We start from the raw sequence: 27106 nt of genomic DNA, 5'->3' as shown, positions 1-27106 counted from the left end.
GAGATTGTAATTCACGGGGGGTTGCTACTCGATCAAACAGCTCTCTCTGGTATTTTCCACACCTTTTCAGGGCCTGTGGAGCTTTGTAGGTCTCTCTGCAAGGCTTCATTCTCAGTTTTCATGGCTTGAACCACAGCTGAAACCGAGAGATCAGGATCCTTCTCACACACGTTCTTCCGAGTGGCTGACAGTGACCTCTCTGGTCGACTTAAGGGTCCTGCCACCAAAAGAGGGAAGAAACGTTTATCTGTCTGGACATACAGGTATGGAACATCACAGCAGCATCCACTTGAAACATCCAGTTCAGTCACTGACACAGGGCTTTGCAGTAACCATCCCAAGTGAGGCTGAATTCCTCCACTTTGGTTTTATGTTGAGATTCACATCTAGTTTAGACAACAGTTAAAACAGCATCATAAGGAGAGGAAAACTGACAAATGAGAAACATAATTTTTATGAGTTTGGATTGCTTCATTCTGGTATTTAGTGGAATTGCCCTGTGATAGTCCACTGAAAGAGAAGTATATATAATTTAAGCACAGCAGGATTTTGCAGTGTAACTGGGGTGTTCAGCTATTTTGGAGGAATCCCCAGAGTCTTCCAGCAAAACAAGGGGAGCCAGGACTTGCTATTTGCAAGGCAGAATAAGTCACCTTATCACTTAAGTAGTCATCACAATGCCCATATGCATCCCAATCTTCCCAAACTTCAAGGAGAAATAGAAACATCACAGCCTATAAACAGGTTTAAAAGAAAGGAAATAAAATTTAACAACAGATGATCTGAGATTGGACTAAGAGAGAAGCACAGTGGTTATATTCAAAAGAGAAGCACAGTGGTTATAGCTGAGGACTTTGAAAGTCAAGGGAAGAAAAGAGACTGAAGTTGTAAAGACATTTAGATTGAGTGGAAATATTGAAGAACAGATTGATATTTCAGAGAGCTCACAATGCTGCAGGGAGGTTTACTAATCAGGAGAGTACAGTGCAGTGCATGCAAGTAAGATGAAGTCTACCCTGAAAGACAAGAAATTAAAACTGAGCTGAGATTTGCATGCATTCACACTCCTTACACATTCACACATGAAACCTTTCAACGAGCATTAATCCATCTTTGCAAAAATAGGGACAGGATAAAGTCCTGTTTACTTTTCTGTACTATATCATCCCCCTGAAATGAAATTAGAGCTTTAATGTGATAGTTGGGCAGAAACAGTTCCAACAAGCACTATTATAACCTGAGGAAATGCTGCACACATCTTTGGGAAGCAGTCAAAGCAAGCATCTGCTCAGACAGATGGTGGGTGAGGGTCTCAGAAGCTACAAAGGGGATTTATTCCGAAGCCAAAAAGAATTAGCTTCTTTTCCTCCATTTGGTTTTCTGCCAATTAAGAAACTAATATTTGGACTTCTCAAAACCATTACCCTTATTGCTTTCTTGGGACACGAGTGGATTTTGCTCTTTTGAAAAGAGCATCTGAACCACAAAGTAAGGCATGTCTGAAAACTTCATCTCAGACCTTTCAAAACTCATCAGACTTGTTTAGGACTGCACTGAAATACAGCTGCAGTCATGATTTCAGCCCTAGTTTTGGGGTTTGCTGTGTGTTGTTGGGTTTTTTCCCTAGGTAAAGACCACATTTTAGCAGCAGATTTTTAGGATAAGCAGCAGTGCCTGAAAAATGTTGTTCTTCAGTCCAGGAAAAATATTTTCCAGAATGGTCCTAGATACTGGCATATCTGCTCAGCATTGGAGACTGATCTCCAGTGTTCAAGGTGTAATTCCAGTGCAGTCCCAAGCAGCAACAGAGCTGTTTTGTTGTGCTGTGGAAAGTTATGCCTTTATTATTGTGGAAAAAATATGCCATTTTTATTGCTATAAACACATCATGTTAAGATCTTCCACCAAGCATCAATTGCTGATCTAGAGAAGACACACTTCCATTAATACCATAGGGAACAGATCTCCATGAGGAAAGTGGAAAACACAGATCAAGTGCAAGGACTGAAAGGCAGAGGCAAAAAGTCTTACACTGTGGAAACAAAAAGAGAAGGAAGATAGTAAAGATACAGAGGACTAAAGTATGCAGGCACTGGATCTTCTCACAATTTTACTGAAGTGAAAACACTCGAGTTGTTAAAAACAACTAAAAAAAGGTAGGAGAGGGACAGCTAAAAAAAATCACATAATGACAAATATTTCCTGAAATTGCATCTGAGCCAGAGGCAGAAAAAGCATGAAAACTCTCCTTATTGACATCATATATTCTTATTTCTTACTAGAACAAATTTTTTCGTGTCTTTCCTGGTGCAAGAACTCAGCAGAGAGTGGCCGAGTGCCTCTCTTTTTCACCATGACTGGTCTGACAGGAATGTACAATTCAGCACTGTCCTTTCTTCTGGCAGAGAGAACTCGCACTGGCTTCACTTCTGCAACATCAAAAGGAAACAGAAATAATCAACTTTGAAGTTACTTAGGAGCAGCCATCCTGGGGAAAAAATTATTGGATCCTAACTGCTAAGGTTTTGCTGCTTTAATTATGTTGGCACAGTTAAAGTGATAATCTCCCTCCCTCTCATTGATATTGTTCTATTGATACAGAAGCACATAAGCAGGGCTTGCACTTAGTGAAACAAAACAAAAATATTATTCTAGTGTACCAATAGATCTCATCTCTACCAGGTATTTACCTGCATTACTGTCAAGAAAAGCCAAAATAAAAATGAACTCCTGAGTCACTTGTTAACACATTACACTAAAATAAATTCTTAAAACACTGACTAAATCTTGTCTTATTTAGAGGGTTGCCTAGTGTAGTTCATCTATACTTCTTCCCTTTTTTATTTGAGAATTATTAATGCCTCCATTGTTTACAGGTTTGAAACCTTTCTCTAGACAAAAAATCATGTACTCTCCCAAAGATCTTGTTCTCACTGCAGCTCCATCCTTTGTTCCTATCTCTTCCTCTGCCCCCTCCCCACTCACACTCCATCACATCAGTGATAATGAGAGGAACAATCCTCTGCTCAATTTATTCAAAGATCGTTCCTCTTAGTTTATGCAATTAATTATGAATAAGGAAAAGAAAGAATAAACAAAACCAGCAACCAAAACCAATTACTGAACCTGAAATGAGTGGGAGGGAATTTTGAGAAATAGTGAATGTAAGTCTAGGTCTGGTTTCTGCCTGAACTCTTCACCTTTGACAAGCTAAATACCTTAGAGACCTAGTGACTGGTTGTGGCTTTGGACATTGAGGTCTCCAAAGGACACAAAAAGTAGTGGTTCATATCATTTACCGAGGATAAATAGCACACACTATAACAAGAAATATCCAGCACTCAGGATGTGAAATAAAGTTGAGACTGGGAAGGTTTGGCTGCCTGAATTACTGCAAAAACAGTTCAAAAACCTATTAAAAACATAGTAATTTCTTGAGAAATCCCACAGACAATCTGAGACAATATTTGTTCAAGTGTCTAGACCTGGTGATGCAGGGCATTAACTAGGGTTACATCCTCGTGTTTGAAAAAAAAATTCTTAATAAAGTAGCAAGAAGATGCAAATCTTCCAAATCAGCAGATTAAAATGAGAGTATGGAGTAACCCCCAATGATTAACCAGCCATTCCCTTAAAAGCACTGCTCTCAAAGAATCATTACTGCAGTACTGTAGCAGGGTAGAGCACACAGAGACTCACTGCTCTGATCCTGGTTGGACTCCAGCACAGTGAGGGCACCACAATCAAGGCCAGAGCACCTCCCAGCATCCTGATGCTCAGAAACCTCTTTCTGCAGTGACCTACTGCCATGGAAATGAAGGTCTTCAAAGCTTGAAATGTCTTCCTCAGTGGGAGATGGCTCTGAAAATACATCCTCTTCAACAGAGTCAGAGTCATCACTAAGAGAGTCTTCTTCCATCCCTTCCTCTTCTACACTGTGTTGCAAGCTGCTCCTCAATTCCTGGTACAATAAGAACAGATCTGTCAGAAAAGCTCAAATGTGTATTTTAAAATAAACCAGTGTGGCTGCCTCTTCCTACCCAGGAGGAAAAAAAACGTCCTCATGAACTCAAAGCCACGATGCAGCTAAAAATATTCATATTCCTAGGTTGTGTCTTCACTCCTTTGATAAGGTTTGTAAAGAAAACTCATCCTACAACTCCTTTGTCCCTCCTCATCGGTATCCTTGCAGGAACATTCTGTAGGCCAAGGAGTTTTTATGTGCAAAACCAATTTTTTAGGAATAAGTTACAAACAGGAGGTGAGTAATGGAGGGGGCAAAGGCATATATTTGTCCAGTCTCTTTCTGTTTGAAGAGTAGCTGCAATCCAGAATTTCCAAATGCCTTGACAAGACTGCCAATATCATGTAATATCAAATTCTTTATAAGCACTTGGCTAGATGATAACAGTCCTGCCTTCTACACATCTGTACTTCAAAAACCAGTGGAAAAGAGTTGTGGTCTAATGGGTTAAGCTCCCAGTTTGCACAGATTTTTTTGAAGTGGACACACTGTAACAGGATTTTATGCAAAAATTAATCTATTTTGAAACTTGCTGTGGAAAAAAATTGCCCTGCCTCTCTCATTATATGCCACAAACAGCACAGATGATGCTGGAGAGCTGTGTGCTTTTATGAAAGCAAAAGGAAAAGACCTTGCATCTCTTAAATGCTTTTTCCCCCCCTGTTTTGTTGATATTAGAGTTTTGAGATAAATATAGGTAAGCAAACTACATAAAATGAAAACCTGAAGCCACTTCAGGTACAAATGAACTGTGACAGTGTATGTTCAGTTTGCAATGAAAGCTTTGAGCTGCTACAGATTACACTTGTTAGGAAATCCATGTTGACAGATGCATATTACAAAGAGCAGGCAAAGTTAGGTTCAAAAGAGGGTTTATAAGCAACCTGAGCCTTGATATGGAGCATGTCTTTATGACAGTCTAGACTAATATTTCTAGGTATTTGACAGGAAATGGTACAGGCTTTCTTTTAGTTTGAAACCTCATGCATCTGCATTGTACCAAGACATTCAAGAAAACACATTATAGCTTCAGGAAAATCAAAAGGTATTTCCATCTGGAATAAAAAGAAAAGTGGGGGGTTTGGTTTAAAATTATTAAAGATTATAAATATCCATCACTGTAAACAAGTTACCAGCTTGTAGAGCAAAAAATAATCATAAACTCAAGAGCAATGTAGGAAAGAGAGACAGGTGCAAGCTAGGAAACTATGCTTGGGAATTTTGTCTGATGTCAGTGATAAGATCTGCAGACAGTTTCACAGATAGATGCTACTCCACTACCCACAACAGCTTTAGTGGTGTCATTAATTGGTTAAGCAGAAAAACATCCATAAATTTTTGTTCATTTATTCATCTTTTTTAAGGACAGGACATTCATGAGGTGTGCTAGAACAAACTGCAATTAGTAATCAAAGAGAAGGCTGCACAGTCCATACAAAAACAACCCTTGATGGAAAGCGACTGTATTGATTTGAATATTTTTAAAACTTTTGTCTGATTTTTGTTAGATAAAACAATTATATGCAACAATTTTAGCATGATTACTCAAAAACTAACCTAAACCCAGAAAAAGTTGTTGTTTCAGCCTTCTCTAACTTGACAGCCAAGAGTGATGTTCATGTGCACAGCCATGAAGTGAAAGAGGCTCCTTGCAGGAACAGCTTAATTCAATCCAACAGGGACAACATTCTGCCTCTTTAAAACAGGACTTAATGCTTTGCAGTGCTGCTGACTGAGGCCAGATTTTCAAAAGAAGCTTTACTTTTCATTTTTTCCTTCTTTGTGTCACATCTCAACAACGCAGAATCACCTAATGAAGGAACCACTATATTCTGGGTTTGCACACCAGCCAAGACTGACCCCCGGGCCCTTTCACATTTCAAATGACACTACCATGAATAATAGAATAGAATAGAGGGCAACTGCCAATTGTACCTGGGAGTAATGGAGAGGATCATCACCATTTGTCTCCAAGGTCAAGCTTTCATAAGGTTCAAAATCCTCAGAGTACTGAAGAGATGGTTTAATGTAGAGTTTACCCCCTTTTTCTGTTTTAATTGCCACAGTTTTCTGTTAAAAGAAGCATTCAAAGAAACTAGATGTCTTTGGTGCTAGAATAATCATCACATTTTACATAATAATGTCTACATCAAGCACTGCTTTTCCCCTTTGTTCCAGAGAAGGTTTCTGTCCTCCCTGAGCTCACCTTTGGGCCTCTAAATTATGGTTTAACCACCCCGGTCAAACTCCTGACCTGCTGCTGCTGTCCCAGTGTCTCCTAAGTGAACAATGGCCAGAGGACAGTCTCGTTAAAGGCAACGTGACACAGAAGCCTGTGTAGTGATATTAAACCTCATTATCTGCTGTTCACACACTCCTCTACAATTCTGTAAGTGCCAGGGGCAGAGATGTCCCAGAGGGAATATCCTAAGGCAACCTGGCTTTTGACAGACCGAGTTCTTTCAGCAAGTCTATCCTCCCTCCTCAGAACACACCTTAGCACAGCCCAAGTTTGGCAGTTTTGGATATGAATTGCTGGGTCCTCCAGCTATCCAAAAAACCTACAGGGAAAATCACTGGGAAAGTAAACTGCTGAATAGCACAACCTCCATCTTACTCAGTGGTTGCATATTTCCTTAGCTAAATAATTCCAGTTGTTCATTAGGATAACTGCTATCTTCCCATCCAACTGGCTAAAAGACTTAAGGTATCATTCTAAGCTAGTCCCAAGTAGTGGCCAGTTTTCAGTATAGCTGCCTACATTTAGCTCACTTTCCAATCCAGTCAGAGAATGTGCCTCCTTCTTCACTGGAATGACACAGGTTATGACTTGTTACACATGTGGCAAATTTAGCAAACAAGTCCTGACAGGCCAGTGTGTAAGCACTGATCTACTGGGAGTAATAGCAGCTGAGAAAATTAATTAAACTCAACTTTGAAGCAGTAAGGGTGGTAAATAAAGTAATGCAGCCTAAAAGCTCGAATGTGCAATATTTGCTGGAAGAAAAGCAAACCTGCATGGCATGAACACTTGATCCACAGTGACACAGGCCCTGATCCCCAGCCACTGGACAGCCAGGCCAACTACTAATCAAGTAGAGTAATTATCTGGGTGACATGTCTCCCTTGTTCAGAATTCCCATTTGTTATGTTAATTAAGCCACAGTCCTTGACAGGTTAACTCAAATCCTTCTTTAGGTCAAAAGAAAAGAAGACCATTGATGCTTCTCCACTGAACCAACAACTATGTAACTAATGGCTCCAAATTTCTTATATATAGGATATTTTTTCATCTCTGTGCATTTTCCTCTCTTATGATCTACAGGAATCTGTCACAAATTACAACTCAAGCTATGCAAATTACACTTTTGTGTCTCTCAACTCTATTGCAGTGTGGAGAACACCAGTGACAGGCAGGGATGTCTCTCAGAAATGAGTTTCTCCATCTTTTGCACTGGATAAATTCTCTAGGCTGCCATCAGAGATGTCCAGCAACAGCTGTTCTGCTGGAGGACACATTGAGTCAATCATGTCCAAGCCACAAAAGCTTCTGTGACAGATGTCACTGAAACCAGACCCTTTCAGTGAGATTTGCCTCTTCAGGCTTCAAAGTAGACACAAAACTGGCCACAGAATTATTTCACATTGTCACTCAGCACCCCACCAAGCCAAGACTCAGATTCTATGGGATTCCCACCTATCTACAAGTTGCAAACGATTTCTCCTGAAATTATTTACAACCTAAGGATGAGTTCAAACACCCATTCCTTCCAACTGCTTCTTACCTGGAGCCAATTCCTGCGTTGGATCTTGGTGGGTGCAGTCTGTGTGCTGTGTTCTGGCAACTCCCTCTCCCCTAGCTGGGCTGCTTTTTCAGAACACAAATACAAGGATTAGAAAACAGAAATACAATATGTGACAATATACACCTTAGTTCACATTTTGGTTTGGGGTTTATGTTGGAGGTTTTTTCCAGACGAGGACAGAGGAGCAAGTGTTTGAGATGTGAATGGTATCAGCAACAGAGACATCATCCCATTTCAGATCCTGGCCAGTTGTATATTGGGAGTAGGAGCTTGGAATCTCTTCAGGGACAATCATCACCCTGTGTATTCAAGAGAACAAACTCTTTAAAGATACATCAGCTTAACAGCAGGTGAAGCATCACTTTTTCTGTCTAGAAAGTCTAGAAATATATTGTAGAACAGGGATGCACATCATTCTAAGCCCCAGCTGGGTACACAATAAGCTGTTTTAGGAAGACAACTGAGCCCAGAACCTCTACTACCAAAGGCAGGCTCTGACAGACAGGGTTCTGGTGAACAACAGGTGATATGCTGGGTTTACAAAGGAACTGTGCATTTACTCTCAAATTAAAGCAACATGAGATACTGGCAGATTAAACAGAATGTATAAGTTATTTAAGACACTGCGTAGAGAAGAATTCTTCATGTACAAGCCATAAATGAAGGACAAACAACAATTAGCCTTCATTTCTAAGGCAAGGAAGAGTTGGTGCTGGAACTTCTGCAAAAAATCTCTGTATGGTCAAGGAAAACTAAGGGTTCCTGTGCTGGACATGCCCCCAGCTTACAGTGGAACAGTGCTTTGATTGAGACAAAGAGACAAACATCTTGCAGGTCACATCAGCATCCCCAATGGAATAAGGGCATCACCAACACTCTCAGTAGCATCCTAAATAAAGGCATCTCATTTCCTGTGTCCAAGACAGATTTACAGCTTCCATTTCTTCTCAGTGGAGAAAAACAGCTGAGGCAAAACCTTTTTTCTTCCAGCCATAATTTTAATGGTCACCCTAAGCCAGCAGCAACTGGCACTACCAATAAAAGAACCAATTGTCCTACAAAGGTCATAGAATCACAGAAGGATTTAGTTTGGAAGGAACCTCTAGGGTCACCTAGTCCACCTTTCCATTCAGAGGAGGGCTTACTTCAAAATTAGATCAGGTTGCTCATTACAGCTCTCAATAACACATTTGCTTTTTTGGGTTGGACAACAGAGAATTGATGCGGGCAAGTTTTGACTGTAAAAAAACAAAAAAGATTCATTTTAATTACAGCCACTTGTGCAATCTGGTTCACCAGGAGATTGCACAAATGCTGGTACGAGCAGACAGGAGGAAACAGGAACAGGGTAGGACCATTCTTGGGGGAACAGTGTATGCTTATGTCAATTTGCACTGATCATAAATAACATTACAGAGCAAGAACAGGATGTTGTTCTATTGCTTCAGTGCAAGGTATTTGTCTCATAGGCCCAAAACAGGACTAAGAACAGAGGGGAAAAGGAAGTAGAGCTCCTGCTACTCCATTAGCTATTCCTAAGTACCTCCAGAAATACTCTGCAGTTATTAATTAGCATCGGTGCTGATTGCTTCAGGGCTCTTCTGACACTGAGTGAATTGCCCTGAGGTTACAATGCTAAAAGGGTGGTCAGACTCAGCCACTGCTTTGGGACAAAAGCATCTTTCACTCCCTAAGCAATCCATCTCTTCCAAGCAACTGCCCAGAAGTCACTCATGTATCCTACATATGTAAGTAGGAAAAGGGGACAGGGTAGGACTTGTGCTACCACTGCTGGTTCTCAGAATTGTTTGAGTATTTGGAGAAACTATTGACGAGACAATGCAATGACAGGACATGGGAGAATGGCTTCAAACTGAGAGTAGGGTTACATCAGGTATTAGGAAGAAATTCTTGGCTGTGAGGGTGGGGAGGCCCTGGCACAGGTTGCCCAGAGAAGCTGTGGCTGCCCCATCCCTGGAAGTGTCCAAGGCCTGGTTGGAGGGGGCTTGGGGCAACCTGGGATAGTGGAAGGTGTCCCTGCCCATGGCAGGGGATGGAATGGGATGGGCTTTAAGGTCCCTTTCAAACCCAAACCATTCTGTGATTCTATGATTCTTAGTGATGGATTCACGTGACCAGGTTTCTATAAACCAGGAAAAACAGTAATTCAAACCCCAGGCAGAGGCTGATAGAGCTGAGCAAGTCATCTGTGCAACAAACATTACTTTAGAACGAAAACATCCTTCTTGGGGTGGGATGGAATCTGAATACCAACCACCACCTGCTCTGGCACAGAGAATAGGTCCATTGGTATCATTCCCTTGGAGACTTGAGCTGACAGTGCCTATTCCAGGAGGCAAGAACTCAGCAGTACATCATCAAAATATTAGTCATAATCAAAGGAGACTCCATGCTACCCTTAAACCACAACTTTGTGACCACACAGGCATTCATTGGAAGTACAAACATAGTTGTGAAACTATGTGTGGGTTACAGACCCAAAAAAATGACAGGACACCCAGAGCTCAGCTTCACTACAAGCCCATCATTTACTTTAATTCATTTACCAATCCTAAGCATAAAAGTTTATCAATCACTATTATCATTATTTACTCCAAGGGAACACAGACAAAGAAAATAGTCCTGACAAGTAGATTTATGTTGACACTTTCAGGAACCAGGAAGAGGGATTTGTGCCTGTTCTGGATTATTAAGTATCACATATTCCTAATTTTTCAGTGAAGACTAATCCTATAGATGGATGTTTTAGAAGAAATGAATGATGCAATAACTCTCACGAGAGACAGAAAGGGAAGAAAACTCAGTGCTGCATCTCAGCTAGGAATCATTTCTGTAAGTAAAATCATATTCAATCATCGAGAAAAATGCCTAAAAATGAAAGAGACCACAAAATTGCTAAAGTAGAATTCCCAGGCAAGAAGATTATATAGGTCACAATAATTCCCCCTCTGGACTCCAGTGGCAAAATGAAATGGAAGAAGAAAAATGACAGGATGATGATTCAGTTGACATCTTCCATTGCAGCTTCATGTGTTTAAAACATCAACACTGGAAGAAACAGCACTGAGTTGTCTTCTGCAGAGATAATGCCACAATCTCTAAGTTGATGGAGCTGAGGAAAGGAACAGAGACTGCAACTGAAGTCTTTAAAGGTCCCTAAGACATGTATTCTACCTTAACTGAATCAAACAGCATCAAGTGACCATAAAAATAATGAACTTTGGATCAGCTCAGAGATAACAACTGCACAGTAGAACTCTGAGAGGAAATTTGACTGAGTTCAATTGCAGCTGCTGCCACAATATCCCTGCACAAGTTCTGGATCAAAAAGCCAAAGGTGTCGCTTTGCTCCCTCAAAGTGTATTATCCCAGAGTGACAAGGCACAAAATTTCCTTCATTTTCCAGTATCCAAGAGCATGAACCTTTTTCCATCACTACACACGAGGTTTCACAGCTAAGCTGAACACACTTAAACTTGAATACAAGTAGTATGTGCCCAATGTGGCAGGAAAACAAAATAAAAGAGAAATTAAGCTAGAGTCATGGTTATTGAAGGAAAAGTTAGTTTCCAGTATTGTTGAGATTAATAAACTTTCAATCATAATAAATTATCAAATTAAGTAACTTTTTTAACTCCTTGTCTTCATTTTTAGGTGAAAATAAAGCTTAAGTAGACCATCTACAAAGCAACAGATTAAAAACACCCTCTGGGACAGGTTGTAGTAAGGTAAATATAACTGACTGAGCCTGGTAAACTGCTTTACACAAGGATTTAGTAAAATCAACTTTCTTTTCATTATGCTAAATAGATTAGAAGGCCAGTAAGCTCATACTTTATACCTTCATGCATGCAAAATTATTCCTGTCACTACACTGCTCTCAATGACAGACAGACTTAAATTAGAAACAAAATACCCATTTTTAGATAAAGCCAACTAATCACTGGGAGAAAATGGTAGATTTTCTTAACTTCAAATATTTAAATAAAGATTAGCTGCCTTTTTAAGACAACTATTATAGCTTAAGTATCATTTATGAGCTTAATGCAGCTATTACTGGTCATAATTTGATTACAGTCTATGTCATCAAATGTCATTTGTCCTCAGGACACCAGACTTAAGATAACATTGAAGTCCATCAGATTTTAAATCCTATTAATGGTGTTATGTCTCAGACAAAGATACACCATTATTTTACACTGACAATTTCTATACACTTCTAATCTTCTGGTTTTAGTTAGAGCTGTTTAACAAATGGAGAGGCGGGGAAGTTAAACCTTGGAATTAGTCAGGGATCAACTGAAAAACCGACAGGGTGTTGCTGAGACTGCTCCTTACACACAACCAGCTTAAGCACTCGGATGAAAGAGTCCCATGGAATTTCATTCCAAGCTCAAATGGTGCTGCCTCTTTATCACAGCCAGGCCAGTGACTTCATCAGCTGAACTACAGCTCCAGTGAGTGCAGTTTTCAAGCAGTTCTACCTGCACTCTCTGCCAGGCTCCCACGGAACTCACCATTTGTCCTGGAGGCCTTTGTCTCATTTTTAAGGCAGCTGTGGGAGTTGGTTTTTCGGCGGTGACTTCTCAGCTCTGAATTAGCTCCATTCACATAGAGAGAAAAGCCTTGTTCCAGCTGCTCCAGCCTGATCTGCACAGGATCTTTCCTCTTTAACCGTTCCAGTAACCTGGAGCAGAAAGGACAATAATTCATCCTTAGGCTGTGCACGTAGAGATGGTCAGATCAGCAATAAATACAACAACACACCACCTCACAGAGATGAAAAATATGTTCACAGTTCAAACAACACTTTTAAGAATAGAGCTTTCCAGGATCTGTTCCTGTTCTGTAACACTGTGACAGAATGAAGTTTGACCGAGCCTCTCCCTTCTGACATTTTTTCCACGCTGTTTCTCATTTCACATTATTTTTTCCAATTGGTATTTGGCATATTTAACCTTTCTTCTTAAGAATTTTTCAGAGTTTTACTTAGAATTTCCAACAAGCTTGGAAAAAACGGTTGAGGTCTTTTCAAGAAAAAAAAAAAAGAAAATAAAAATATTATTTGTTTTTTGAAACTTGAGGTAAAAAGCCCCCAGTCAATAGTGCAGTTAGAGATACCAGAAAATTGAAGGCTGGGTAAAATAATATTTAAAAAATGCCCTTCCCCTGGGCTCAATTTCAGTGAAACACCTACCCTCCCTCTTCCAAGTCTCATCTTCTCTCCTTTCACCATGGCTTATACCCAGTCCATCCTAGCTCTTTTGGTGAGGTGACATGCAGGTCAGGAGGTTGGGATCCTGGGGGTGACAATTTGCACCTGCCCCTGCACAGCCCCCCATCCCCTGCAGCCACCACTCTCTTACACCCACCCCAGGCTTCTCTGACTGGTGAAGTTGTGGCAAAGTTGGGCTGTTTCTGTTAGTTTTGGATGCAGCAGGAGCCTGACCTGCTCCCACACAGGCAGCTCTGCAGCCCCACTACCCCAAACTGTCTGATGTGTCCAACATCAAATGCCCCCAGCACAACTCCAGTGGCCACCCGCTTGTTGTACTGTAATTCAGTGGCATTTACTTCCACCATAATCCAGAATTAGAGCTCTGATACTAAGGATGCAGGTTGTTTCAATCATTAAATAGATTGGTTTTATTCTCTTCAAAAACTGACTCGGGATACTGTACACAAAAGAAACCCATGCTCACAAAAATGGGATTTTTTTTTTAGCATAACTGTGGCTTTCTAAGTTTTTTTTGTCTTTTCACTGAACCAGTTTGTCACAGAATTTAAGTAAAAGCCTTATGGCTTGTGGTAAAGGAGGGAATCCAATAAGAAAGTTTTGCAGGCCCTTCTGAGTTAACTAAGAAGTTCATCTGTCCAGGGTACAATGACAGGAAGGTACATAAGAACAAACAGTAAAAGAAATGTTTGAAACTTGTCTGAAAGACACTGAAGTTTGCAAAAGCAACCTGGATGTCCTCATCTCCCACTTTTCTGTATTTCTGACAACATAAAAACCTTTCCTCATAACTATATCCTCACACATCATGAGCTGCCAGTTACCTCTAAATCTACAAGTTTTTGCTCTACAAACAAAAATCTTCCCTGTCAGCCAGCGAACTATTTTATTACTAAATGTATTTATACTTGAAATGCTGAAGAAACATCATGGTCTCCTCTAGAAATAAGAACTTTGATGTCTTTAGCAAACAAAGAGAAGAAGAGAGAAACACCTGAATGCTTTGAAGCACAGCAAGTCAGACTGTGCACCACAACTGCTGGTATTTGATAGAATAGAACACGTATTTCACACCCAATGGGGGTAACAAATGTGTGCCTTACCTGTTTCTCTGCTGAAGGGATATTAAGTATTCGTCATGTTTTTCATCAAAGTCAGTCACCATGTCTTAATATAAAGCTGAAATAAGAATATAATTGTCAGGCTGAATGATTTGTTACGGAGTACCACTGGTCTTGCACCCTCAATAGACGAGAATGTATAACCTGAAAAATGTTCCTCCTTCAACAAGGCATAAACCTGTCAGTGCAGCAAATAAAGCTCCTGAAGAACAGAGGAAACTGTAGTTGTTTTTACCTATTTTTCAGAACCCTTCACTTCGTAAGCTCCTGAAGAACCTAAAAATACTAAGAGTGGAAGGCATATGCTATATAATGAGTTTATAACCCAAGACCTGATGAGCAAGTCAACGCTGGGGCACAGGCTGAAGCTTCCTCAGTGTCCAACTGTGGGGTGATCTCCCTGCACTGCTACTGCTCACGAGGTGAGTTAATTCTACAGCTTACTCGCTGCAGAGGCTCTGTACTTTCAAAGTGCCTAATTAAAGATTTTACCTCCCCTTTCAGGAAACATGACCCTTTCCAGCCATCCCCACCAAGCATCCCAGAGGCGCTGCCGCGAGTTGAGCTGGGGCGTTCTCTCACGCACTCAGCAAGTTAAAATGTGACACCAATACATCTTATCCAAACAAAGGACCCCCGTACTTTGTCTTTTACCGACCGCGGGGTATCTGGGGCCGAGACCCCCCGACGGGCTCGGGACCGACCCCGCTGGGCTCTGCAGCGGAGGGGGAGCCGCAGGCAGAGCCCCGGGACCGACACGGACCCTGGATGGGCACGGACCCTGGATGGACACTGATCCCCGGGCAGAGCCCCGGGACCCACAAGGACCCTGGATGGACACGGACCCTGGATGGACACTGATCCCCGGGCAGAGCCCCGGGACCCACAAGGACCCTGGATGGACACGGACCCTGGATGGACACTGATCCCCGGGCAGAGCCCCGGGACCGACACTGACCAGCCGGGGGTCTCCAGACGGACACGAACTCCCCGACGGACAAGGGCACCGGGGCACAGCCTCGGAGCAAAGCCCCCGGAAGGACAAAGCCCCCGAACGGACACTGACCCCAGAACAGAACCCTCGGACGGACACAGCCCCAGGATGGGCACTGGCCCCAGGCACAGCCCCCCGATGGACACTGACCCTGGACAGAGCCCCCGGACCGAGATGGACCACCCGGGGCAGAGTCTTCCGAAGGACACGCACTCCTGGACAGACACGGACACCGGAGGAGAGCCCCCGGACGGGCACGGTCTCCGGATGGACAGAGCCCCAGGACGAGCCCCCGGACAGACACTGACCCGGGCACAGCCCCCGCACGGCCCCGGCCCCGGCCCCGGCCCCGGCCCCGGTCCCGTCCCGCCGGGGCTCGGCCGCTCCTGTTGCCCGGTTTCCCCGGTGACGGTCGCGCCGCCGCCGTCAGTTCCTGCGCGCCGCGGGCCCGGAAGCGGCGGCGGGGGGGATGGAGGCCATGGAGGCGCTGTGGGCGCTGCTGGACGAGGTGGCCCTGGAGGGGCTGGACGGCATCACCCCGGCCGCGCTCTGGCACCGCCTGGCCGCCCGCTCGCCGCCCTTCCCGCTGCCGCTGGAGCCCGACACGCAGCAGCTGCTCTGGGCCGCGCTCAGCGCCCAGCCCGACCTGCGCTTCTACCGCCTGCCGCGGCCGCGGCCGCCGCTCCGCCTGCACGAGGGGTGAGGGCACGGGCGGGGGCGGCGAGCCCCGAGCCGGGGGAACCCGGGCCTGGGTGCCGGGCTGGCCCCTCGCCACTGCTCGCACAGGCTCGGCTGGGTCGGTGACAGCAGGAAGGGCGGAGTGTGGCTGCGGAGCTGATTTTAGATGTTACAGAAAATCTGTCACTGTTACGGTGGTCAGGCACTGGAATAGGTTGCGCTGGAGGTGCTGGAGGCACCACCCCTGGAGGTGTTTAAGAGGAGTTTGGGTCTGGCGCTGTGTGATGTGATTTAGTGGTTTAAGGCTTACCGTAGGTGGTTGGGACTGGATGATCTTAAGGTTCTCTTCCAGCCTTGGTGGTTCTGTGACCTCTTTGTGAGTCCTGACCAGCTTTCCATTCAAATATCTGCTTGCCACTTACAGGCAGAATTTACATGTCCCCGTTCATCAGGGTGGGTGTACCTGTTGTTTTCCTTCTCTATGAACTGTGTGTTTCTCTTATTCCCACCACTTCAGTATTCTTGAGTTTTTGCAGATTGAATAGTGTATCCCCCTCCTTCTGCCTCCTGCACGCTGAGGTTGGGTTGTACTTGAGGAGCACAGCGCTGCTCTTTGTGTTTTTCCAGTTTTGATATCTCAAAAGAGCTTCATTTTTCCAAGGTGCTCCATAGGGTTATCATCATTGTTTGTGACAATGTTTCAGTTATCAGCATTGTTTGTGACAATCTTTCATTTCTCCTTGCTTAGTTAAGTGCTAGCTCTCTGCTTTTATTCCAGATACGAAGAAATAGACCTTGAAACAGGAATACTGGAAAGCAAAAGGAGTCCTGTTGCTTCAGATGATATTTATCCTGTCCACATGATTTTGGATAACAAAGATGGCATACAAGGTTCCTGCCAGTATTTTAAAGAGAGAGTAGATATCACTGATCAGATAAGGAGGAAGGATTTGCAGCCTTGTTATACTTACAAAGAAGCTGTTGAAAAGTGAGTGAAATCCTTATACCTGGCATTAAAATACCTTTAAGGGATTTTTTTTAAGTCCTTGCCCAGTTTGTATAGATTATATCAAGAATGGTGTTTGTGGGGAGAAAGGGATTGACCTCTCTGTTTTTAGGGAACTAATAACAATATATTACTCTTCCTTCTGTTTCTCAGATGGGGAGAGAAACTAGTCATTGTTGCTTCCCAAGACCAGCGTTACAGAGCTTTAATAGGCTGGGAGGGGGACCCTGACTTAAAACTCCCTGACTTCTCCTACTGTATCCTGGAGCGTTTGGGCCGTGCTCGATGGCAGGGAGAGCTCCAGAGGGACCTTCACAGTGGGGCTTTCAAGTAAGTTTGCATTTTTGTCCATGAATTAAGTCAAAGCTAACAAGTTGCCACTGGTTATTTTTGAGTATTCCTGTGTATTGATTTGAACTCCTGTGTGTACTGGTAGTGTTTCATCCTTACTTCCAGGAGTACTTGGTTCTTGGAGCCCGTGTTGCTGGAACTGTGCTGGTCTCACCCTTGAGTTCATTATACTTCCAGAAATTGTCTGTTAGGTCAATACACAAGTTTCTGATTTGTGGAAGTTCTTGCTTTCTCTGAATAACTTTTTCTTCAAATTTGGGATGGAACAATGATTTTCATTTCCTTTTCTAAACTGCTGAGAAAGCATCTTATCCTGCCCAAGTCCTGGAGAGATTCTTAGATGCCTATATCTTGTCCCCAGCATTTCCCTGTGTGACATATTTGTCCAAATGAGTGGGAGCCAGAGTTACCAGCCTCCAAACTAGGCCATGTATTTTGTTGATGGAGGGAGTGTTACATAGCCTCTTAGAGAACTTCTGAAGTTCTGCAGAATATTAGCATTGCTGTAAGGATTCCCTGCTTTTAGGACATAAATGGGTTGTAGCTTGCAAACCACCTGGCACTGTTTTGTACCACTTAGGAAACTCTTTTATGTAATTTGTATGATGGAGGTAGAGGGTTAATCTTTTGTGGATGATTTCCTGTCAGTTTGGTGGCCCAGGTCAGCTCAGCAAGGAGTGAGATGAATATCAGAGTTATTACAAGGAGGCAGTGACTGTGGTGTAGCCAGGAGGTAAAAAAAACAGGATGGAGAAAGGGGGCATGGGGATACAATACTGATTCAACTCTCTCGTCAGACCATGTCATGACACTCTGTGCCTAGACTCTGGGTTAAAATCAGAGGTATTTCTCTCTGTTTATTGGATTAACTGAAAATAAATTTCACAGGTTTTCTTAATTTTGACACTTCTTAATTTTGAGTTTGTCACTTTGAAAATTAGCATATATTGCTAAGACCATAGGAATTTAGGTAAAGTGTTCTGGGGTACTGGATAATTAAAATTATTTGCAGAAGTTTCTATGCCTATATCTTGCCATCTTTTTTTTAGAGTGGATGCTGGAAAACTTCATTATCACCGGAGAGTACTGGACAGAAATGGTCTCATAACAATGCAATCCCACGTCATACGACTGCCGAGTGGAGCACAGCAGCACTCAATTCTTCTGCTTCTGACTCGCTTTCATGCTGACAGGTATGTTTTTAAAGGTCTGCTGGGCAGACTGTGACCTTTTACAATGATGAGAGATTGCTCTGTTTTCACAGAACCATCAAAGTTTCCTGGTGTTGACTCTTCAGTTCCTTTAACTCCTCTTCCGAATGCCAGACAGTTCAGTAGAATATTCCAGTGCCTGTCACCTGCCTACATAAACCTAACTTTTCTTATTGTAGCACTGATTATTCTGTTAATTTTGAGTGTTTTCACTTCCAACACGTTTCTAATAGTTTATTTTGTTTTGTTTTCTTATCTTGTTTATAATTAGAACTTGTGCTTCTGTGCATTGCCAGTGAAGTAACAGCTTGGGCTTAGTCACTGTTCCCTTGGCTGAGATCTCTTCTCAGTGACAAATTCTCTCATGTGCTGTTCACAGAAGGAAAGAAAACTAATTCCTAAACCAATCTGAGAACACTTAGCATACTTTCTCTAGTGACTGGCATTTTGTAAAGCTACAACTCATCTTTATGAAGTTATGTGCATACTTACATGTAAAATAATTTTCTTTTCTTGGTTAGGAGGAGCAAATATGATATTCTAATGGAGAAGGTCGCAAGTATGCTAAGTGCTCGTTCAAACCAGATGGAAACATTAGGAAACTTGAGGGAAGAATTGGTGAGATTCATTCCTCTTTCAAATTCTCACTCAGTAGAATCTAGATAATTAATATCAAAGGCACTCATTCTTACTGCCTGCTTTTTAAAATTGCACAAAGTTCTGGGGGAGGATATCAAAAGAAGGATCTTAAGAACCTACTAGATCAAGTTACTGTTGGTGTTTGTCATAGGGAAGGAGTTCTGTTCCATCCACAGCTTCAGAAATGTTTTGTCAATGAATATCATCGTGCATTTCTTACTTGTCCAAGTAAGAAAACAAACAAGCTGTTTGTTTGGATGGCAGAGTTGGAGGAATACAACACCCTCCAGAAACATCTCATGTTCTGCCCAGTGTCTACACTAACAGGCTTTTAAGTTCCTTTTTGGATATCCTCCCCCAGAACACTGTGTTTTAAGAACAGGTAGTAGGAATGTCTTTGATGCTTTGATCAGCAGCAGTTGAGGCTTTTTGTGCTACAGTGACTTTTGCCATTTCTCTTTGCACCAGGGCCTTTGTGAGAGGACTTTCAAACGTCTGTATCAGTACATGATGAATGCTGGCCTGGCCAAGGTCGTATCTGTGCCACTGCAGGACGTCCACCCCAGTGGAGGACCCTACAAGACAAAGAAAGGTAACAAGAACCATATTTGTGCTTTCCTCTTGTGTACTTCCGTTGATGTCATTCTATCTGTAAGCTTCATATCTTAAAAGAGGTGTGAGTGAAATCTGTCTATGCAGTTATGTAGATAAATGTGTTACTAAAGGTGCAACCCACTTGAATTAAGCATTTGCTCCAGGTTTTTAAGGAATGGATGCAAATTTGTTGGATATAAACGTAAGGTGTTTCAGTGGATGTGACCTAAGAGTGCTCAAGCCAATACAGAGAGCAGGAACAAAGCTGACCTTTCAGGTTGAAGCTGAATGACAAGTCAGTAAACTTGGAAAAAAATGTATGAAATAAGCTAAAAACACAGACCATCTTGGTTGTGACTTTTTCTAAAGTCATGAGAATACAAAGTTTCTCTGGGAAGTTCTTATAAAAATATGGAAGTAAGCTCCTACAGCACTGCCTGGGAATTCACAGAACACAGAATATTCGGGGTTGGAAGGGACCCACAAGGATCATCAAGTCCAACTCTTGGCCTGTACAGGGATCAAACCCACAGCCTTGGCATTTTTAGCTCCATGCTCTAACAAACTGAGCCAGTCTCAGGGTCAAGGTAAGCAAGATACCCAACAGCTACTGTCCAAAAGAGCCACAGTCTGCTGAGGAATGGTTTAATGCATAACCAGCTTTGAATTCAAATTTAATTGGTTACAAGAACTGCTGATAACTTCCAAAAATGTAGTGAAAAGACAAAGAAAGGCAGAACTGCTAGAAGAAAGGGAACAAAAGAAAGCAGCTGCTCTCAGAAAAAGATGCAGATAAAACTTGCATGGGGAAAAAACTACAAGAAATAATAATAGAAAGTATGAGGAAAGACAGTATCACCAATGGAATTAATGCAATTGCTGAAAGAAATCTAAACCAAATCTTTAATCACAGAACATCCTAAGAGGCAGATTTGCAGGGTTAAAAATAAAATAGCTCTAAAAGGTGAACAGTATGGTTTTTAGAGACATAGTGAACTTTTTTTTGGGGGGGAGGAAATAAATCTGATATGAACTGAACATTGCAAATTACATAGTCTTTGTGAAAAGGAGGGATATAAAAGGAGAAAGGGAAAGAGCCAATAAAACCATGAGAACTTCAAGACAAAAGTTAATGCCAGTTACATGGATTTGGATTAAGGCTGGATAAGACAACAAATTCCTTCAAATCTATTAAGTCAGGAAAGAGAAAGTCTCTAGAATGAAAATGTATTATGAACAAAGAGAAGCAGAGGTCAAAAGTAGGTCTAGCACTGAGCATGGTTGAGAGAGAAATCACCAAGGTTGTGCTGAACAAATAAAGGAGTGACTGAGTTGCTTTGTCATGAAGGGTACAGATCCCTCTCCTTCCATAAGAATGTCAGAGGGAGTTTTACACAGGAAAACTCATTTAAGTTCACAGTTTGAAGAAAGCAGTGGAGATCCTCGATGTTCTAGACTAGATCTGTATCCACTAAAATATATGGGGAAAAGTATCACCAGATGGTTTACAAAATATGGATTGTGCATAGTTGATGTATTTCTGGTTTGAGCAAGTGTCTCAACATGCAGTGGTTGTATGAGAGCCTCTTATACAACCTTTACAGACTTAGGTGCCCTTCAGTCACACCATTTAGCATTGGCATGGACCAAATCCTTGGTTCTGTCTTACACTACCTGTGAGTAGCTTTGCACCTGGTTGTATCTGTTTATAATTCCTCCTGCTGACTTAAGTTTCAGAGAGGTTCTAACGAGCTGAAAACACTTGCAAATAAAGCCCAAAAGACTAAATAGTACTGCTAAAAGGCAGTTTATGGTCAGTAGTAAAAACTTTTAACTTCCTATCGAGGTATTTATTTGGAAGGCAAGAAAATACAAGTCCACTTAACAAACTTGGTGGCAGCCCCCAAGGCAGTGATGTTTTATGTTCTGTCAGAGATTGGCAAAACAGCAGCTGCATTTACTGCTTAAGTTTGTCATGAAAAATGCCACTTGATGAATCTTTCGCTTGAATGGTAATTCCATCTTACAGATGTAAAAGCTGAAAATCCACAAAAATGCCTTAAAAACACTAGGTATTAAGGGAGGATGAATTAATAATAGCTGATTTTCATCAGAGATCAAGATAGTTTAATCTCTGGAGTTATACAGGAAAGCAGATAGAAATATGTGGGACACACTGAGGATGAAGCCAGAGCATCTGCTGTGGGAAGAATATTATTGGACAGAAAGAGCTAAAGGAAAAAGAATTGGTTTGTTTGGGGGGATTTTTTCTTGGGGGATTTTTTGTTTGTTTGTTTTTTCAAATACTGCTTCAAGTGAAATTTAATGGGCTGTAGAAGTACAAAGGATATAATAACAGTGCCAGCAAGCCTACCAAAATGTCAGCACTCAATTACTGTCCTAAGCAGCATCTTAGGGAAAGGATTTGGGTCAAGGAAAAATAATGGAATCATCTGGCCTGGGGCTCAGTCACGTGGTCAGGTACTGTGGGTTAACTTGGTGTCAGCTGGGCATCAGTAACTGCTCATACATATACACCTCAGACAAAATTCATCAGCTGAAACCCCCGTGATTTCAGCTAAAGCTGTCACCTGGCATTGTCACAGCTGGACCAGAGGAGCAGAGATGGCTGTGGATGTTCCACCCACTGCTGCAGGATGAATTGGCTGCTTCTGCAGTAGCTGCTGAATCACTGCAGCTTGCTAAGCTGGCAGTGTACAATAGCCCAGTTCTGCTTTACCACTGCTCTCTGAAATGGTTCAGCAGGAGCTTGATGACACTGGTGAGAGGAGGTCATCCTTGTGTCAGGGAGCAGGGTCTGTCCAGCTCTCCTGGAGCCATCTGTCCCCACTCTACCCTTCTTTTCTGTGAGGTCCCAGTGAGTGGAGAGTTACTACAGCACAGCCAGTGGACAGTAGCATGTTAAGATGTGGAAGAAAATCATGTATGAGAATCTCGTGGCTGTGGGCAGCCTTGTAAAAAAGAGTGGTTTTATACCCAGTGAGTGATCTTACAATCAAATACATGTTCTGCAGATGTAATACTGGGGATCAGCACTTAATCCCTTCATTGATTTATTTGTGCTGTTGAAATTTCTTCTACTGGGCAGTCTTAGAATTGACACAGATGGGAAGGTTTGGAGCACCTCAGCAATTCATATATAGGGAAAAGCTGTTGCAAACCTTTCCTAGAAATACCCAGTTGTCTTTAGTTGTTTGTTCCTCACTGCACTGCTGCTTCTTCATGCTGCTGAAAGAGATAAAATGGTTTAAACACGTGCACACACCCTGCATTTTGTTAGTTGTTGTTACTGACATTCCTGTTTCACAGGGACTGATGTCATTGTCCGTTGCCTTAAACTGGTAAAGGGATTTCGGAAGAAAATGGAAGATTATCATGATGATGATGAAGAAGAGATCATGACAAAAACTGTTCAGCCTGTGGATATTGTTTGTGAAAGGGACATGCTCACCCAGGCTTATGAGCTAAGTAGGTGCTGTAGTAAGACACCCTAAGACTTTTCCAATTATCTTCTTACTCCTTGTGTGTATAAAAGAAATGTATATATTGCAGGGGTTTTAAGTTCTGGTTGCTTTTGCATCAGAAAGTGTCAATTTTTCATAGCAAAATGAGCTTTATATCCAGATTAGACTGGAGTTTATCCCTTCCTGGGAGCTTATCAACTATTCAATACCACCCAAAAAAACCAGCAGGAAAGAAACAAGGTGTTGTGGTGGGATGAGAAAAAATGATGAAGAAAACAATTCTCCTTATTCTTCTATCTTTTCCTTTCAAAATGGAGAAATTAATATCTAACTGTGGAAAGCTGTCAGGGGAAAAATTCACCCCTGCTTCTGTTTTGAAGCTTCTGCCTCCAGACCTCATTCTGCTGGGCACTGCTTCATGTAAAACTGTGTTTTGGCTGAATATTGTTTATGTCTGTGAAAATGTCTTTAGTGAGTGGGGAATCTTAAATTTAATATTCTGGCACATATGGTTGTTCAGAGCAAATATTAATGTATACACAAATATATGTATGTATATTTTTGTCAGATTATTTCCCTGAGATATTTGTTGGTTTTCCTTTCTGAAACAGTTGAAAGCAGAGGAACCAAAGGTATTTCTCAGGCAGAAATTCGCTTGGCTATGAATGTGGGGAAGCTGGAAGCAAGGATGCTCTGTCGACTTCTGGACAGGTACAAGGTTGTCAAGGTAAGGCAAAAATAAAATAATTTAAATACTTCTTGAAACTGAAGATACAATTGCGGTTACTGTGGGAATACATTATAACATTGTTAACCTCAAACACTGGAAATAGCAGGGATTTGAGACTGTAACATTCCTGCTCCTGTAACATCCCTTTGCTTACTCATTCCCGAGCAGCTGCCTGACATTTAATAGTTCACTGGCCCAGATGTACAAATATTTTACATTGGTTTCTAACTGGGTGCTTAATTAATAAAGATCTGCCCTCCAAAAAGAGACAAGGCAGAGAAACTGGCCTCAACCCTGCTCAGCCTGCCCTCAGCAACCCAACCTGAGTCATTCACTGTGATCAGTGGTAACCCAAGTGACCTGGAGGCTGATACTTCATGGACATGAACATAACTGTCTCTCAACTCAAAAGAGCCACTTTGCTTCATTTTTGACTATAAGACAACCTCTATTTTGCAAGATCCTCTACTGGAGGATCTTCTCAAAGACCCTCTGTGCATTTAAAATCATTAATCTACTTGCCTTTTGAAAAAGCCAGTAAATTCCAGAACAAAACAGTGACTTTCGTAAAGGTTATGGTGATTAAACTTCTTATTTCCAGATATTTCAATATTTTTTTAATTTCACAAGACCAATCCAGCTGTCATTTCTTGCATACACCCATCTGCCCCTTTCCACAACAGAGAATTTTTTTAGGAAGATCTTGTCATTTGGTCAAAAGTTCTGTAAATTTAAAAACAAACAAATTATGTAAACCATTAGAATATGTAAGCATGCTTTTCACTAGTCAGCTGTGAAGGTGAAATCTTCCCTCATTGATTGGTGAAGTGTCTGAGTTTCTAGGTCCTTGGAAGCACCTGTTGTAGCACAGGGCAGCAGCAGCTCCACGAGTGAGTCACTCAGGTACCTTCTGCATTGCAGTTATTTCACAGATTTTTTTTTTTCCCGAAAAAAAATTGCTTTCTAGTCTGAATACATATAGTTTGTTCTTCCTTAGACTTTTCTACATCCCACATACCGTGGGTGTTTCCTTCTAGTGTGCAGGTAATGCAGATTTATTTGGTTTTCAAGCGCGGAATGCCTTCTGATTTCTATATGTTAAGGTTCGTGACATTTTTCTTACTTAGAAAAAAAAAAATAACCTGATATTTTTTGATGTGAGGGGAGAACAGGTAGAAAATTTTCCCACTGTTGGTGCTGCAGAACACTTCAAGAATGGACAAGTCAGGTGGTGAAATAACATTCCAACTGTTTCCTCAGGGTTTTATGGAGGATGAAGGTCGGCAAAGGACAACAAAGTACATCTCACACATTCTTGCAGAGGAGAGTGATTTAAACAGGCAGTTTGAGAGAGAGAAGGCCAGGAGTGAGCAGCTGGCTACAGTTACTTTGGCTCTGGTGCCTGAAGATTCCCCACCTGTGGAAGAGGTGTCTCCTGGAGAGGATGATACTTTGGTCTCAGAGTCTGACAACGAAGAGGAAGGGAAAGATGGCAAGAAGAGAGGAAAAGGGCAGAAGGCCAACTCTGGTTCTCTCTTGAAATTAAGTTGCCAAGATGATGCCCATCAGTCAACACCAGCTAAAGGTAGATCATGACTGTATTTTTCTTGTGGATCCTTTTATTAAAGAAAAAGTAATATGCTAGTAGCATCCATTAAAATTTTTGGTCACATTTTTTATTGTTACATTAATTGATAATTTCCCTGCTTTCCCCCCAGACTGTTATGGTTTGGGACACTAAGTGTGGTAATCTCTGGAGATTCTCAGGGCTGAAGTGTGCTCTGGTGTCTGTGTGCCAAGTAGTGTTTCTGGTTATCACTAATCACCAAGAGGATAATCTGCTTCTCCTTCCCCTGTGCAAATGAAATGGGCTTCATTCAGTGTGCTCCCTGGATATTCAGGGTATTTTTTTGTTGACTTGAAGGGCTGAAATGATCCTGCAAAGGGTCAGACAAGTTCCAAAACTGCTGCAAGGAAGGAGGAAGGACTGTGGGGCTGAAAACAAGCACAGTGGTAGGTAGCAGTCAGGTTGGCTTGAGCTGCTGAGAGAAACAGCATCCTTGGGTAATACTTTAAACTTCCTTGGATGTTCTGGGATGAACTGACAAGGAATCTGTCATGGACTCTTTTTTAAAATATCTTAGAACTCAGGCTGTGCCCATCAGAGAGCACCATCTTGGTAGAGCTTTGAAGTCCTTGAAGACTTCAGAAGGAATTTGGGCACGCTTTGTCTGTCTTGAAATATTTTATTTCTTCCTCACTAAGGAAAAGATGGGCTGTGCCTCTCATTAAAAAGCGTTGTTTCATTCCATTGGATATGTTAATGTCAGCTTAGGTGTGGGAGATAGCACGGGAGCTGACAGACCAGCCCATTAATTTTTATTTTAAAATTGTAACATATAAAAATTCTTTCCCTTTTAGCAGTGGAGTTTTTTTCAGTTGGAAATGTCTGGTATTGAGCCTTAGAGTCTGTGCAAAATATATGTTCATGTACTGATGCAAACCTTCAAGTGGGATAAGTATATTTAGAGTAATAGTGACTTGTTGGCTGAGACCAGACAAGATCAGTAGCTTCCTACTTTCAAGTAGCAATTGGCTGTGGGTGACTTGACCCTCAGCCTTACTCACCTAAGCATATTGTAACAAAAATGTCTTGTCCCCTGAAGCTACTTGCTTCAGCTTTTTCCTTAATTGTTTGGAACACCTTACTGTGAAAGCTAGCAGCCTTTTGGGGACGTATTTTAAAAAGGATATGGTGGTTTATTTTAATAATTTTAACTATTTGAATTTGTACTGTTAAACTCAAAGGGAACAGAGGAGAACTGAGCTCCTTTTCTTGTGTAGATTATCTTTGGAGTAATACTAATTCGTTGTTCTTGTTCTGCTTTGAGTCAGAAAAGTCAGGTTTCTTGCAGAGAATCTTTGGGACAAAAACTCTTCTCTCTTCAGACAGCAATTTGTGGATAAGCTAATCTGGCCCTTCATGGTCTTCCAAGTCTGCCTGTGAAAAGGCTTTTGCATGTTGAGAATTATTTGATGGCAGGGAGTTCAGGTTTTTTTTAAACTGTACTTTTGGAGGCTGAATGCAGGTTTTCATGGTCAGACCACTGCTTCCAGCAGGGTGGGATGTGTGGAAAATGCAGCAGAATGCTTTTAAGTGCAACTACCTGGGTGGATGGGAAATGGCTGAACAGGGAGAGAGAGAAGCTG

General features: G+C 41.9%; 2 protein-coding genes across 4 annotated transcripts in view; one reads left to right on the top strand and one right to left on the bottom strand.

The window, feature by feature from the left end:
• The window catches only part of KIAA0556 (KIAA0556 ortholog), a 58129-nt gene extending 42596 nt beyond the window's left edge, over positions 1-15533 (bottom strand). The window contains exons 1-8 of the mRNA XM_017808683.1: positions 15353-15533; positions 14191-14266; positions 12369-12538; positions 7810-7892; positions 5960-6094; positions 3700-3961; positions 2280-2429; positions 63-217 (exon numbers count right to left, since the gene is read on the bottom strand). Coding sequence (XP_017664172.1) covers positions 63-217; positions 2280-2429; positions 3700-3961; positions 5960-6094; positions 7810-7892; positions 12369-12538; positions 14191-14252 — 1017 coding nt within the window. The 5' untranslated portion in view covers positions 14253-14266; positions 15353-15533. The remainder of the gene's footprint in view (positions 1-62; positions 218-2279; positions 2430-3699; positions 3962-5959; positions 6095-7809; positions 7893-12368; positions 12539-14190; positions 14267-15352) is intronic.
• Positions 15534-15670: 137 nt separating this feature from the next.
• GTF3C1 (general transcription factor IIIC subunit 1) overlaps positions 15671-27106 on the top strand; it is a 39990-nt gene continuing 28554 nt past the window's right edge. For 2 of the 3 annotated variants that reach the window (XM_017808806.1, XM_017808805.1), the window contains exons 1-9: positions 15671-15901; positions 16659-16868; positions 17040-17216; positions 18287-18430; positions 18970-19066; positions 19556-19679; positions 23012-23170; positions 23778-23893; positions 25157-25481. In XM_017808806.1, the coding sequence (XP_017664295.1) occupies positions 15672-15901; positions 16659-16868; positions 17040-17216; positions 18287-18430; positions 18970-19066; positions 19556-19679; positions 23012-23170; positions 23778-23893; positions 25157-25481 (1582 nt within the window). In that variant the 5' untranslated portion in view covers position 15671. Of the gene's footprint in view, positions 15902-16658; positions 16869-17039; positions 17217-18286; positions 18431-18969; positions 19067-19555; positions 19680-23011; positions 23171-23777; positions 23894-25156; positions 25482-27106 lie in introns of those variants that run through there. The other variant, XM_017808807.1, reaches the window with a different exon arrangement.

The sequence above is a fragment of the Lepidothrix coronata genome, unplaced genomic scaffold, assembly GCF_001604755.1.
Source record: "Lepidothrix coronata isolate B3197 unplaced genomic scaffold, Lepidothrix_coronata-1.0 Scaffold24, whole genome shotgun sequence".
Taxonomy (NCBI): Eukaryota; Metazoa; Chordata; class Aves; order Passeriformes; family Pipridae; genus Lepidothrix; species Lepidothrix coronata.
This window is presented reverse-complemented; position numbering and strand designations above follow the sequence as displayed.